The 14,984-nt window shown below is 36.7% G+C and overlaps 1 protein-coding gene across 1 annotated transcript in view; it reads right to left on the bottom strand.

Moving 5' to 3' along the window:
• Window positions 1–909: 909 nt before the first annotated feature.
• Window positions 910–14,984, bottom strand: part of LOC132113343 (adhesion G-protein coupled receptor G1-like) — a 51,826-nt gene continuing 37,751 nt past the window's right edge. The window contains exons 10-11 of the mRNA XM_059521140.1: window positions 1,263–1,546; window positions 910–1,056 (exon numbers count right to left, since the gene is read on the bottom strand). Coding sequence (XP_059377123.1) covers window positions 920–1,056; window positions 1,263–1,546 — 421 coding nt within the window. The 3' untranslated portion in view covers window positions 910–919. The remainder of the gene's footprint in view (window positions 1,057–1,262; window positions 1,547–14,984) is intronic.

The following is a 14,984-nucleotide window of genomic DNA, read 5'->3' as shown; positions in this document are numbered from 1 at the left end:
AATTCAGATCGTATAGAAAGTAGGTCATAGTTAATCCACAGGGAAGGGATTTTATCTGGAGAGGACCACCCTGCCATCAAAAAATATCCATCAAGGAATACACTCTAAACAGAGCCTGAGATGGCGTCATTCCTCTGGTAGAAAGAGAATGAGCACTGAGCCAAAGCTGAGCTGCATGCCTCATAGGCAGCAGAGATAGCATCAGTCACCTAATGAGACATCCTCTGCTTTGTGACAACCCTGTTTCGACCACCAAAACATACAATCAGCTGATTAGACTCATGCCATACAGTGAAAATAAGCCTTCAACTGCCTTCATGGACAGAGCATGTGAGGATGTGCATCTTTCTCAAACTCAAACCTAGGAGGGGAAAAAGCCTCTAACAGCAACTTCTGAGATCAAAATGGTGTCAAAGCTACTTTAGGACTATACTCCGGCCTACACTGTAACAAAGCTTTAACCAGGCCAGGAGCAAAGTCCATACAAGAAGGACTGACAGAGAGTGCCTGCAGGCTTCCTATCCACTTAAGAGAAGATAAGGTAACAAATTAGAAAGTCTTGAGAGTGGCCTGTGCACAATGAAGTATATTTAGTAATAGAAGAAACATTTTGAAGATGCTAATGAAAAAGTAATTTCATTAGTGGATATCTGACATAATTTAGATACAGAAAATGTCATGTTTTCTAAATAAGATTGTGTTTTTTGAGTTGCTCTGACACACACATGATCACACATGGATGATTATTACGCTCAATAAATCTAACAACAGTCATATGAGATCAAATCAGAGATTTGAAAGCACAGTTTAATCCTTCTAAAAGTTATAAAAAAATGATCAAAATATATTTTTTGAGTGATTTCACTGAAATTGACACTTTTACAAAGAAAGATAAATAAAGAATTCAGTCTTAATTATGCTAGTGATAAATATTTTCCACAGCAGTAATGCTGGATTGAGTGATGGTTGTGCTGGAGTCGGTGCTTTCTGGATCATCAGAGAACTGACCCGCGACGTCATTGTGAATGTGGTAGTAATACAGGAAGAGGAAGAACCCTAAAATTAAATCAGAGAAAATTATTTCAGATAATTCAAATATATTTCAGATATGATTGGAGTCATTTTTGTGATATTTAAACAGTGAACTGTGACCAGAAATAGTTAAACTCTCATATCCCTTTATAGTAAATAAAATAAAATTCTAGGAAAAATATAAGCATTCTACTAAACCAAATGAAGAGATGCATGTGATAGTTTCTCACCCTGAAATGAGTTCAGCACAGTGAATATGTAATATGAGGGAATGAGCATCGGTCCATAACTGAAGAACGCCACAGACCACGTCAGACCGAAGAGCAGGAACAAGCTCAACACCATCATCAGATGCTTTCTGAACGTCTTTCTCTTGTCTTCAGTCGATCTTATGATTCTGGACTGAATGATCTTAGTGACGATCATGATGAAGATTCCTGTCGTGAAGATGAAAACTAAAGCATAGTAGCCGATGTTCACTATGTAGTGAATATAAGGATTTGTAATCCAGCACCTGTAATTAAAGAGAATGAAAAATACAGGGGCATCTCAATACATTAGAATGTAGTGGAAAAGTTCATTTATTTCAGTAATTCAACTCAAATTGTGAAACTCGTGTATTAAATAAATTCAATGCACACAAACTAAAGTAGTTTAAGTCTTTTGTTCTTTAAATTGTGATGATTTTTGCTTACATTTAACAAAAATCCACCAATTCATTATCTCAACAAATTAGAATATGGTGACATGCCAATCAGCTAATCAACTCTCAACAAATTAGAATACAACATAAGACCAATAAAAAAATATTTTTTAGTGAATTGTTGGCCTTCTGTAAAATATGTTCATTGACTGAACATGTTCTCGGTAGGGACTCCTTTTGCTTTAATTACTGCCTCAATTCGGCGTGGCATGGAGGTGATCAGTTTGTGGCACTGCTGAGGTGGTCTGGAAGCCCAGGTTTCTTTGACAGTGGCCTTCAGCTCATCTGCATTGTTTGGTCTATTGTTTCTCATCTTCCTCTTGACGCACATATCACATAGCATAGCACATAGATTCTCACTGGGGTTCAGGTCTGGTGAGTTTGCTGGCCAGTCAAGCACACCAACACCATGGTCATTTAACCAACTTTTGGTACTTTTGCCAGTGTGGGCATGTGCCAAATCCTGCTGGAAAATGAAATCAGCATCTTCAAAATGCTGGTCAGCAGAAGGAAGCATGAAGTGCTCCCAAATTTATTGGTAAACAGGTGCAGTGACTTTGGTTTTCAAAAAACACAATGGACCAAATCATCACTGACTGTGGGAACTTAACACTGGACTTCAAGAAACTTGGGCTATGAGCTTCTCCACCCTTCCTCCAGACTCTAGGACCTTGGTTTCCAAATAAAATACAAAAACTTGCTCTCATCTGAAGAGAGGACCTTGGACCACTGGGCAACAGTCCAGTCCTTCTTCTTCTTAGTCCAGGTAAGACGCCTCTGACATTGTCTGTTCAACAAATTCCTCGACACGTCTGCGTGCGGTGGCTCTTGATGCTTTGACTCCAGCCTCAGTCCATTCCTTGTGAAGTTCACTCAAATTCTTGAATCAATTTTGGTTGACAATCCTCATAAGGCTGCGGTTCTCTCGCTTGGTTGTGCATCTTTTTCTTCCACACTTTTTCCATCCACTCAACCTTCTGTTAACATGCTTGGATACAGCACTCTGTGAACAGCCAGCTTCTTTGTAAAATGAATGTTTGTGGCTTACCCTCCTTGTGAAGGGTGTCAATGATTGTCTTCTGGACAACTGTCAGATCAGCAGTCTTCCCCATGATTGTGTAGCCTAGTGAACCAAACTGAGAGACCATTTTGAAAACTCAGGAAACTTTTTCAGGTGTTTTGAGTTGATTAGCTGATTGGCATGTCATCATATTCTAATTTGTTGAGATAATGAATTGGTGGGTTTTTGTTAAATGTGAGCCAAAATCATCACAATATAAAGAACCAAACACTTAAACTACTTCAGTCTGTGTGCATTTAATTTATTTAATAAATTCACAATTTGAGTTGAATTACTGAAATTAACTTATCGAAAACATTCTAATTTATTGAGATGCACCTGTATAATTAAGAATACAATCAGTAGACATTCATAAATGTACACATTTGTGACATCAGAACAGCTTACATTCTTGTGATTTTTCCAGACATTGTGTTTGGGATCACTGCTTTATATCCTCCTACAGAAACAATTACTGTGACTACTGGAGCCGGACAAACTGAAAACACATAGACAATGGTTATATTAAAAACAAACAAACAAACCTAAAACAATTTTAAAAAGTTACTAAAAAAGTAGTTTTGTGACATTCGGTTTACAAGACATGACTGGCCTAATATTATGTATATAAAAATACTAAATATTACCCAAAGAATTACTAACATCTTTAATTAAAATGAAAACAAAATAAAAAAATGTTATTGATTTAAAATAAGAAAAGCTAATAGTATCTAAATGATAATAAAATAAGTGTAGATGCTCTTAAAGAAACAGCTTTAATTAAAACCAAGCTGAAAAATGACTTGGGGCCCATTCTTCGTATTTTGCTTATTACATCCGAGATTAAATTTCACATCCAAGTTGATATCATCGCGCTAATCAGGATCTGGCTAATTCGGTTCTTTGAAAGCACCTGTTGTTGATGATTAGTATGGCTGGATTGAGTTCTCTGAGATAATGTTGGTTAATGGGTTGGTTTAAAAGGGGGTTATATATGAATGTGTCGAACCCGCGATCAGCAGTGCAGTGATTGGTTGGCGGCAAAATGGCAACATAATGACATCATATAATTTAAAAAGACACCTGATGAAAAACTAGACAAATTTCTGGACTTTTATAAGAAAACAGCCAAGCGAACAAAACTACATAAATGTTATAATAGATAAATGACAAGTGCACTGTTTTTACTCTTTTTTTTTTTTTTTACATGATTTCTAATTATTTAGATTTGCTATTTATAATATTTGTACAGTCTTTACATTTTTATTTCAATGTAGTAATTAGCTATCCATTTCATTTTATATTTGCACAGAGTTATTACATGATAGCATTAATGAAAGTTTCTTAAGGGTCAAGCTCATGTGATCTGCATCTCCTGCTCTCCATCAGTCCACTCCCATTAAAGCCTTCATCACTCAAATTAATGCACGACTCTACATTATCTGAATTGCATGTGTGTAAGACTCTAATACAAATAAGAAATAATAATTTTAAGATTAATAAATCAGTGAGTAAAACTGGCTGTGTCTTTAATACTAAGCTTTTATGGACTACACAACATTATTAAATTATCTTAAAATTAATTTTGAAATTATTATTATTTTAAATTGTTGTACCTGGTAGGATCAGTAGGATACTGTTGTAATAAAATAGCACATAGCTAAAGATCAGTCCTGCTTTAAAAGATGCAATCTAATCTTGTTCACATGAAATAAGACTGCTCCAGTGTAGGTTTAAGTTTATGGACCTGTTCGAAGAACCAAATGATTCAAGATCATGCCAAATCATCAACAATCAAATCCAGCTAACTGAGTTAGCGATGTACAAAGAACAGACCCCTGTTCTGGATTTTGTTATGTTATGATATCATAGTGCAACGAAAGCCCGCCTCTGCTGAAGATTAATGCCTACTTCTATATTATTGTCTCTTTAAGCCAGTCATACTCATTTGTGCATGTATAGTAGGAAGAGAGGAAATACTAGAGAGATGCAAACACAGGGTTAACATAACTACAACAAGAACCAGGTGAATGAGGCCAGCATGGAGTAATGCAGGAGCAGCGCTATGAAGACACACGCAGCGTTGTCTCCTGTGTTAGCGACGCTCTCGTTTGACAAAAACAAGATATTCAGTAGAAACAAAGCTACAAACATGTTCATCAGGATCTTCGTGGCCTGATTTGATTGTGCTTTCATATTGAAACATAAAAAAAAGAACTTAACTGATAAGCCAATACTCAAATAACAGCACTTACTATATAATATACTTTAAAATAGTCTACCGTAGCAGGAAATGCATGAATAAAGCGATAGACAGATAAAATATGGAGATGCCGCAGCCGATAGAAGTGATATAAGTCAGTGATTCCAGATCCTTTGCTGTGATGTTTGCATCGGACTGAGACTGATGGATGTGAGAAAACACAACAAAACACACAGATCAGCAGAATAAAAAAAAAGAAAACCATTTCTTGTTTGTTAGACAGCTCAGAATTTGCTTGTTTTGTCATATTTTACAAGTTCACTAGCATGTAGACATGGACTAAAATACTCTACTATTGATTTAATGGCATCATTAAATAAAACATGTATTGTGAAAGAGTAATTTCTTCTTCTCTGAGAAGCTTCTCACCATCAGCACTGCAAAGAACGTCAGATGTGAGCAGGTGTTGTTGTTGATTTCTGTCTTGCAGCCAAATGTCGTCCAATTTAGTTCTCCTTCAAAAGAAAAGAGAAAATTATAATTTTATAAAATAAACTGGTTTTCTTTAAAGGAACTGATCAGTACAGTAATAAATGAATGTACCTTTGCCATCCCAAGAAACGCAGGATGCTTTACGGCCCTGTAAGAACACAGTTGATTTTTTTTCTTCACATTATCTGTTCATCATAACAAAATAAGTTCTGCAACAAAACCATCATTGCCTTATCATTACGTGCAAAGAGCATTTCAATATTGTTGGTAAGGTTGGAGATATTGGCCCTCATTGTTATTCCATAAACCTCATCATTCAAAACAGTCAGATTTTTTGTTTGATTCTAAAATGAAAAAAAGAAAAAAAGAATATAGCAATCATAATCAAATTTAGCAATACATGAATAAGGCTGATCAAGAAACAGTGACTGAAGGAGCAGTTCACCCAAAAATGTCTCTTGCTGCTTTCTTTTTCACAAAAGGAGAATTTTGGAAGAGTCTTCAGCTTATTTCAAACTACAAGTCATAGTCACAAAGATTATCATAACACCATATGAATACTAACAGATAAAAGATATAACTTCATTTATAACGTCTGCTTATAATATTAAATATAACACAATATAATGATGACATAATAGTTTGGGTAAACGTTTCCTTAAACATTCCTTAAAATGCTCAAACTGGATTTTTACACTTTTATTGTGAGTACCTTATTTCTCATATTTTTGAACTGTAGAACAGCAACAAACGCACATCCATTGTTTTCCTGTCGTGATTTATTCACTGCTTCCTTGGGAATCTTTACAGCCCATGAAAAGTTTGTATTTGGGATACTTTGACAGCCAACAACCTGTGAATAGAAAATTTACATTGATTATGAAGAATCCAGAAGGATATGATGTAATGTTTCTCAGGCCTTACGTTTATCCTGTTCTGATTTGATAAGTAACATGTATCTTCAGTTGTTGTGTTCTCAGCTTGTATTTGGAGAAGACCAATAGCCTTCCCGTTGATAATCTGATTGTTTATATGTTTTTTATCCATCTCTTCCATCTTAGACTCCATTTTTTCCAAGTAGTCTCTTTAAAATTAATTTAATCACTTGGTATTCTCTAATACAGTTACTGGAAAGTCACTAGTAATTGAACACTTACGATGCTTCTGGGGCTTCAACAACTTAATCCAGATTACTCTTATCATATGTCACACACATCCAGTCAATGTTCTTTAAATGCAGAATGCATTTTCTTGCTGCTGCTTCTTCAACAAACAGAAATAAACAAGGAATGGATTTCATTTCTTTTGCAATGATTGAATTCATCTCAGATGATTAAAGTAGCCTTACAGCTTTCTATGCACACAAGGACACTCTTAACATCAGTCAGTCAAGTATTACAATATGATATTAAAGTGAAAGTGACATACAGCCAAGAATGGTGACCTATACTCAGAATTCGTGCTCTGCATTTAACCCATCCAAAGCGTACAGACACACATTATATTATGTACATGTGAACATTATGAATTATGATAATCAAGGATTACTTAAGGGTAGAACTTTAGTTCAGTCAGGACCACTCTGTTTGATTAAGATTATTGTAGAGGTCCTGAACTAATACAGTACTACAGTACAGTAATAAAGTACTGTGGATAAATTTGGACAAATTAAGCAATGGGAGCTGGATAGATGATATATCTACATGGGCGAGCAGTTAAGTGATCATGTATCTACATAAGGAAGAGTTGGGGATGGAGGAGGATAGGCACATGTCTGTGCGACAGACTGTGGTAAGTGTGAGTACGGATGAACTTCAAGATTCAAGATTCAAGATTTTTTATTTGTCACATACACAATTATGTAGAGCAGTGAAATGTGAGTCAGGTCCGCTCCATGGACAGTGCAATTATTAAGAATACAACACAGATGAAAATATACATAAATATAGCTATGAAAGATTTAAATAAAAGTAAACAATAAAAATATAAGAATAAAAAAATGTATACTGTAGAATTAAATATAGAACGGAAATAATGTGCATGAAAGTAAACTGTAGTCTTAAATATTAGGATACACAGGACTGTACAAGAGGCAAATGTGCAAACAGGTTGACACTGTCAGTGTGTCAATGTGAGGTAGTGAATGATTAATATCTTACTAATAAGTGAATATTAAGTGGAGACATGAAGATGTTAAGAGGCTGGTTTTGAGTTTAGGAGCATAATGGCCTGAGGGAAGAAACTCCTCCTAAGTCTCTCGGTTTTTGCCATCAGACTACGGAAACGCTTACCAGATGGCAGCAAAGTGAAAAGATGGTTAAAGGGGTGGGTGGAGTCTTTGATGATTTTAACTGCTCTGCTTTTGCAGCGTTTGAGGTATATGTAATACAGAGAGGGGAGAGCAGACCTGGAGATGCGCTCAGCATAAGTAATCTTACACATTGAGTAAGATTATTGTTGAGGTCCTGAACTTTATATTTGGCAGCAGGCTTCGCTCCGAAGGGTTCTTGTGACGAGTGGGGTGGGGCCGAGAGCCGTGGAAATGGAGTGAGGCCGGTGGAGTGATTGGAAATGAGTGACACCTGCAACACTCACCGGTCTCGAGTCCCACGGAGGAGATTGGAAGGATACAGAAGAGGAGCGATGACAGTGAAGGATGAGAGAGGACCAAGCCTGGAGTTTATTTTGTGTTTGGTTTTGGTTTGTGCACGGCAGTCGCCAGCGAGGGTGTTTGTTTATTTTGAAATTAAAGTTGTTATTTGAATGTCCGCTGGTTCCCGCCTCCTTCTTCCCATGATTATGAAGTTTGTAAAGTGTTACAGTTCCGATTTGGAGCCATCCATAGGCAAACCTCACTGAGGTTTGAACCTCCAACACAAAGACGTAGTAAGTTCAGTTCTAAGATCATTCAGGGAGTGCACTCTCTGAATATTTAGGATAGGTGGCTTGCCTTAATATTTAAAGAGAGTAGCTTCTTATTCTGCAGAAACTTCACCATTATCAGATCATGTCACATGTTGGCATGATGGGCAACAAGAAATTTCCATGGCCACATTATCCACATCTTCCCATTGGAGGCCACGTCTTCCAGGTCTTAACATTATCAGACTATAGTTAAATGAGTGATTTAAGAATATGTGCATGTACAGTTCTCTCTCCACATTCAATACCATGACTTAGGTGCCCTTGAGCAAGGCATCGAACCCCCAACTGCTCCCCGGACGCCGCAGCATAAATGGCTGCCCACTGCTCCGGGTGTGTGCTCACAGTGTGTGTGTGTGTGTTCACTGCTCTGTGTGTGTGCATTTCAGATGGGTTAAATGCAGAGCACAAATTCTGAGTATGGGTCACCATACTTGGCTGAATGTCACGTCACTTTCACTTTCACTTTCATTACAAATGTAGCTCTGCCAGTGAAATGTCTGTGTCATCAAATTCTCTTCTAGGTGAGTCACTTCACTCGAATCTGTACTGCAGTTCCCCTATCCTTGAACATGGAAACACCACACTCCCCAAAGGTAATCACCAAGCTTCTGAATAAATTTCGCCTCATAATGGCTCTAAACACTCGAATTGTGAAACTGCATTTTTCTCAGGCTGTCCAGTCAATGCTTCATGTGCAGTCCTAAATGCACGCCTCAGAGCACCGACCACCTCCACAGCAACCGGCAGCAAAAGTGACTTAATCCTTCAGTGACTGGCTTGTTACTCAGAAAGCGGGACCTATCTTTTTGCTAGATTTAACAATATTACTCCAAATTGCCCTGGCTTGTCAACACCTTAGCAACTTTCCCAAGCACCTAGCCTTAAAAACAACTAACCTTAAAAAAGAGAATGTTTCCATTGCTAAACATCTTGGTGAATAGTATGTTCCAATAGTGCCCAAATAGCTTTTAAGCAACAGCAATTTCTAAACAAGCTATGGCCAACGTGATCAGATAAGCTATAGTAACAGTGTGTATTAAGTGGAGTGACAGAAAACCAAGGTGGAACCCAGGGAAGGAGGAGCCTGACAAATGTAGGGATGAGGAGGAGGAATGGACTACCAAGGTGGTGGATGGTTGATTAAGTGAAAGTGACGTGACATTCAGCCAAGTATGGTGACCCATACTCAGAATTTGTGCTCTGCGTTTAACCCATCCGAAGTGCACACACACACAGCAGTGAACACACACACACACTGTGAGCACACACACCCGGAGCAGTGGGCAGCCATTTATCACAATCACATGCAAACTACTGAGATATATAACAGAGCATCTGTAGGTATAAATGATTCAATAATGCCAGTCCATCAGCTGATTTTGACATGATTATGATGCTTATCAACAGTAATATTAGATCATATCAGAGATTTAAAATCACAATTCAGTTCTTCCGAAAAAAAAAAAAAAACAGACTGTTACAGTTACAATCAACACACAATATAAGACATTTCCTCTTCTCTTAGTAAAATTGACCCTTTTGGGTCATACCTTCATGTGCATGCATCATTTTAAACAGGTCTGTCTGTAATGAGTCGGTGCCCTGCGTTTCTTCCTCTCTCCACCCGAGGTCACCATCTCCTGGACTCCATTCCCCAAACTCCATACACCTGTACACTCATTACTCATTACACTCACCCTCGGCTGTTCCCCATTGACACAGAATATATATTCTCCTCTCACTCACCACTCTGTCTGCCTGAATTCATTGTTAAATGCTTTGGAAACATGCACAGTGTTGCTGTTTAATGAATCCTGTTCCTGAACCTATTTTGTTTTGCCTTGTTGTCCTTTTTGTTCATTAAAGATAATTTTAACCTGCAGTTGGACCCAGACCTTGTTTTCCTGCGGTGCTCTTTTACCAGACCACGACTGTCTTTTTCATTAGTGACTTTTGTCTTTGTGTTGTTTTTGAGCTTCATTTTCATGTGAGAATACACAGTTTCCCCTTAAACAATGACTGTACAGATCAATTAAAGAAATCAGTCTAAGAAAGTCTGAGACAAAGAACGCCTTCTGTCTTAATTATGCTAGTTATAAATATTTTGCACAGCATTTATGCAGGATCAAAAGTTTTTATGTGTCTGGCCTGAATGATCTTAGTAACGATCATGATGGTATCCTTCATATAGCAGCTCTTAATTGGCAAAAACTTCTCAGGTGTGATCCCATTTTTTCTTTTTTCTTTTTTTTTTTATAAGTGTCATATCACTATCTTCGATAAAATAAAAACAATCAATTTATGCTTTTTTGTGACTGTTGGTGTTTATTTATTTACTTTTTTCAAAGGACTATATTTTTATTTAAAATATGAATATTTGCATGTTATATTTAGTATTTATTTTATTTCAATATTCCAGTAAGTTCCAGAGAGCCAAAACCTAAAAAGGTGGTGTTTTGGTGACATCTGGTGACATACGATGGCATAAAAATATCAAACATGTTAGCTATTAGCTAATTGCTAAGTTAATTAGCTAATAGCTATTATATAGCGGTAGAACATGGCTCTACATGGGTCCAAAAATTTGTACCCGAACCTGAAGAGACCCATAAATGTGCTACACTCAAGCAACCCGGACCCACCTATTATTTTGAAAGTTGGACTCGGGGCCATGTAGAACAGAGAAATGTCAAAAAATTTACAACCCAGATCCGACGAGGACCATCAATTATTTGAAAGCTGTACCCGAACCCAGTCAGGAAGACACAGACACAGAGATAATAAATCCTTTTCTTTTTACATTCTTGAAGATTAAGTCTTGGGAAATATAGTCCAAAGTTAATACTCAGGTGAGTGAGATCTCTAGTGAAAAAAAAAGAAAAGTTACACCTTTATTCAATAATTCCCTTGTCAATTGTCTCCTCTGTGTCCTCCGCACCACAAGGATTCCTCTAATGAATCTCTTCATCAAAATCCAGTTCCCTCACAAGATCACATTCAGTGATCAGACAGCAATCTGAGACGTTTGGGTGTTTAGCTTATTTTTGACTCTTGTCACAAGAGAGAAGCTTTCTCCTTCACAGTTGCCGATTGGCATAATCTATAATGGTTTTCAGCATCTTTGATGGTGATCTGTCAGACTCCACTGAAATAAAAGATCTGAACTGAATCAGCTCATGAGCAAACCAGCTGTTTAAGTCATCAGGGTAAGAAGAAGAAAGGTTATTGGCTCTGTAATAACGTTGCTGTTGGATTCAGAGTCTGGCATGAAGAGAACACCAAAGAGATGGTTTGTGTTTATAGGCATCAAGTTTGTGATTAAGGCAGTAGACAAAATTGTCAATGGTAATATTAATTGTGTCCAAAACACATTAAATTTCTGATGTCTGTGGTCTCATCAGCAAAAAGTTATCTTTTCTTGATTCGTTGATTTTGCTCATAAGATTGTCATACACCTGACACACACAGTGTTCAGATATTCCCTCTGAGTTGATACAAACTTACAATAATTCAGCTTTCAGTAGGTCCATATCACTTTTACGTAGACATAAACTGGTTGAGTGGAATAGTTTATAGTGCTCCAGAACTGTGCCATAGATGCAGTTTCTAGTTTGTCTTTATAGTTTAATACATCCAAGCATGTCAAGGATGTTTACTGTTATAATGACATAATCACACAAACTCTCACCTGTCTGACATGAAATGGGCTTGAAATCAACAAAATGCTCTATTACGTTCCCGTTGTTATTGACAAATCTGAAGATGATTGTTATCTGGTCTATGTGGAACAAATCTAGTGTTCGATCAATGATGACCGAAAAATATTTAGCATCCTTTCATTGATTTACAATTACTTTTTTTTTCTTCAATTACTTTAATAAACTCCTCACATCTACTTGACAACATATAAGATACATTTCTCCTTGCTTTTTGGCCACGTGCTTTAATATGCTCAAAGAGAAACATGTCAAATTGAGATTTTATCACAATAACCACAGCTATCAGTGTGAATGCGGTGTATATGAATAGAGTGTGATATGGCGCATCTGTATGATTACCATCTGTATAAAAGGCTAGATAAATGGCTGTATAAACTAGACATAGTCTCAGAAAAATGGTTGCAGGAATCTAAATTTTCATGGTATCTTTTTCAGATCTTGAATGTTTTTCAGAACATTCAACGTCCTCATGACGTTGTCATAAAGTAATGTCACGTTGACCAAAAAATGTCCAACTGGCGACATCCTCACAACATATTGTGTTTGCTGCGAAGACAATTTCAGGGTATCTTTTGCAAAATTGATCAGAGCTTCGATAAGACACCTATAGGTATATGTGCTAGAACTTTGTGTTATCAGAAGATCGCCTAAAGAAACATATATAAGAATATACACGCACCTGGGTAAATAATTAAACTGACAGGTGCTCAGTCTGCTATGTTAAAACAGTCGGCCCTGGTTATTTCGATCCGAATGTAAAACAGGGTGTTATTTAGATTGATGTCATCTTCACCCATCCCCGCAATAATAAATCCTAGCGGTGATGTATCCATTATTGCAGATAGAGGTGGTATGATTTTTTACAAGTGATACTTATGACATCTTGACTCTTACTTTAACAGAATTCAGCATGTCCACAATCTCATGTTCAGGCAACCATGATGAAAATTTAGTTGGCCATCCATAACATTTCACAAGACAAACCACCTCGCAGCCTCCTATTCTTTCAATTTAAATCTTTTCTATTTTAAATGACTTATCTTGACACAATAATGTTTTTGTAATATTTTTTCATAAAAACGCCTGTCGATAATATCACCATCGTAGTCTTTTAATCTGTACATATGTGGATTCTGAGGTATACAGACAGTTATAGTGAACTCTTCTGTGTAATTCTGTTCATACCCCTTAGAAAACACATTTCATAAATCTAACCTTAGACACTCTAATCACGTACACTATTTTATACCTAAATACAGTTACAAACTCTTCCATATAGATTACTAAACTATTCAATTTCATTTTCTTTATGAATACCCAAGGGGTTCATTTTAACGCTTTCGTGATAACTGGCATTATACCCATGTATAAGATCTATGTTATGCTAGTTATGCTATAAAATTACGGCTGTTAAAAATCGCTCAGAAGAGTACGGTTAAAACATTCAACCTCCGAAGATCAGTATAGATTTTAATGGTTAAATTTCGCAACCTCCAATTCTTCAGTCGGCGCACCCAAGTGTACTTACTGAAAACGTCTGAAAACATATTTACTGTACATTCATTTTCATTTTCTTTCCAGTAAGCAGACAAGATCTGCTTGAACCTGTACATCTTTCCCATTCACTACCAATCTATTACGCTTGCAGTTCTGTGTAATGCATATGCATACTGAAAAGCTGACCAATACTTCAGAGTTACACCATATTCCTGTAACAGACCACATTTTAAGCATTCTTTAGCACCAAAAGACCCAGGGTTTGATGGGTTGTAGTACAATTTTCAGCATCACAGCATCACACACAAGTCAGTTACATAAGTACAAAGACATAAAATTTTACATATTTTAAGACTTTCTTCACATTAAGGCATGAGTTCAAGAATGTTTTTAACAATCATACAGGAATTATACCCGTTTGCAGTACTCATTCGCCATATCCCTCACAAGGATCATTCGATTTTTTAATTTCATTAAATAATGTTTTATTAACAAGATTCGGGAGGAGCGCGTCAAATACTAAGCCTAATCAACACAGGTGGACCATAGTCAAGTAATCAATCCCATAGTATAAATATCGCTGACTTACCTCTATCCATTGATGGTTTATCAGCATCCCTCCTCCACCCCATCTACTCACTTTGAGTTCCCTTTATAAATAGACGGGGGTACTCTAGGTTCGGGCCATTCCCGAGCTCGGAGCCCTTCCCCGGACAACACGCCAAATATGAATACCATACCTCAGCTAATTATATGTTAGCGTGAACTCGTGAAACGTTTATTCAGAGGTGGGTAGATTACCCAAAAAATGTACTCAAGTAAATGTAACTTGTTACGGTAACACTTTACTTGAAGGGGTGTGCATAAGACTAACATGACACCTTCATAATCATGCTATGACACATGTCATGAATATGAAGGAGTTTTTATGCATGTTTATGACAACTGTCACTAAGTGTCATTCGCTCAATTATGACATTTTTAATGCAAAGATGACATTGTTTGAAATGTCTTTGTTATGACACCTTGACATAAACCAATACATCATAACGTGTCAGTGTCTTTGTCATGACATCTTGACATTACCAAGAAAACATAACCTGTCATAAATATGTTATAAAGTATGATATAGCAGATTAATTATCAAATTTAGGAAACTACTTAGCTTTATGGGTTAACAGTACATTAAACTGTCATGTGGTTGGTTTTGACTGTCATGAGGCCGGGATTATAATTGTGTCATGAATTTATGACCAGTTTTTTTTTTTTTCTTCAGTGGTACACATTAAATTTGTCATTAAAATGTCATTAAGTGTTAATAATCTGTCAAATAGTTTTATAACGGTGTCATGA

Source organism: Carassius carassius, chromosome 32 (assembly GCF_963082965.1).
Source record: "Carassius carassius chromosome 32, fCarCar2.1, whole genome shotgun sequence".
NCBI classification, from domain to species: domain Eukaryota; kingdom Metazoa; phylum Chordata; class Actinopteri; order Cypriniformes; family Cyprinidae; genus Carassius; species Carassius carassius.
This window is presented reverse-complemented; position numbering and strand designations above follow the sequence as displayed.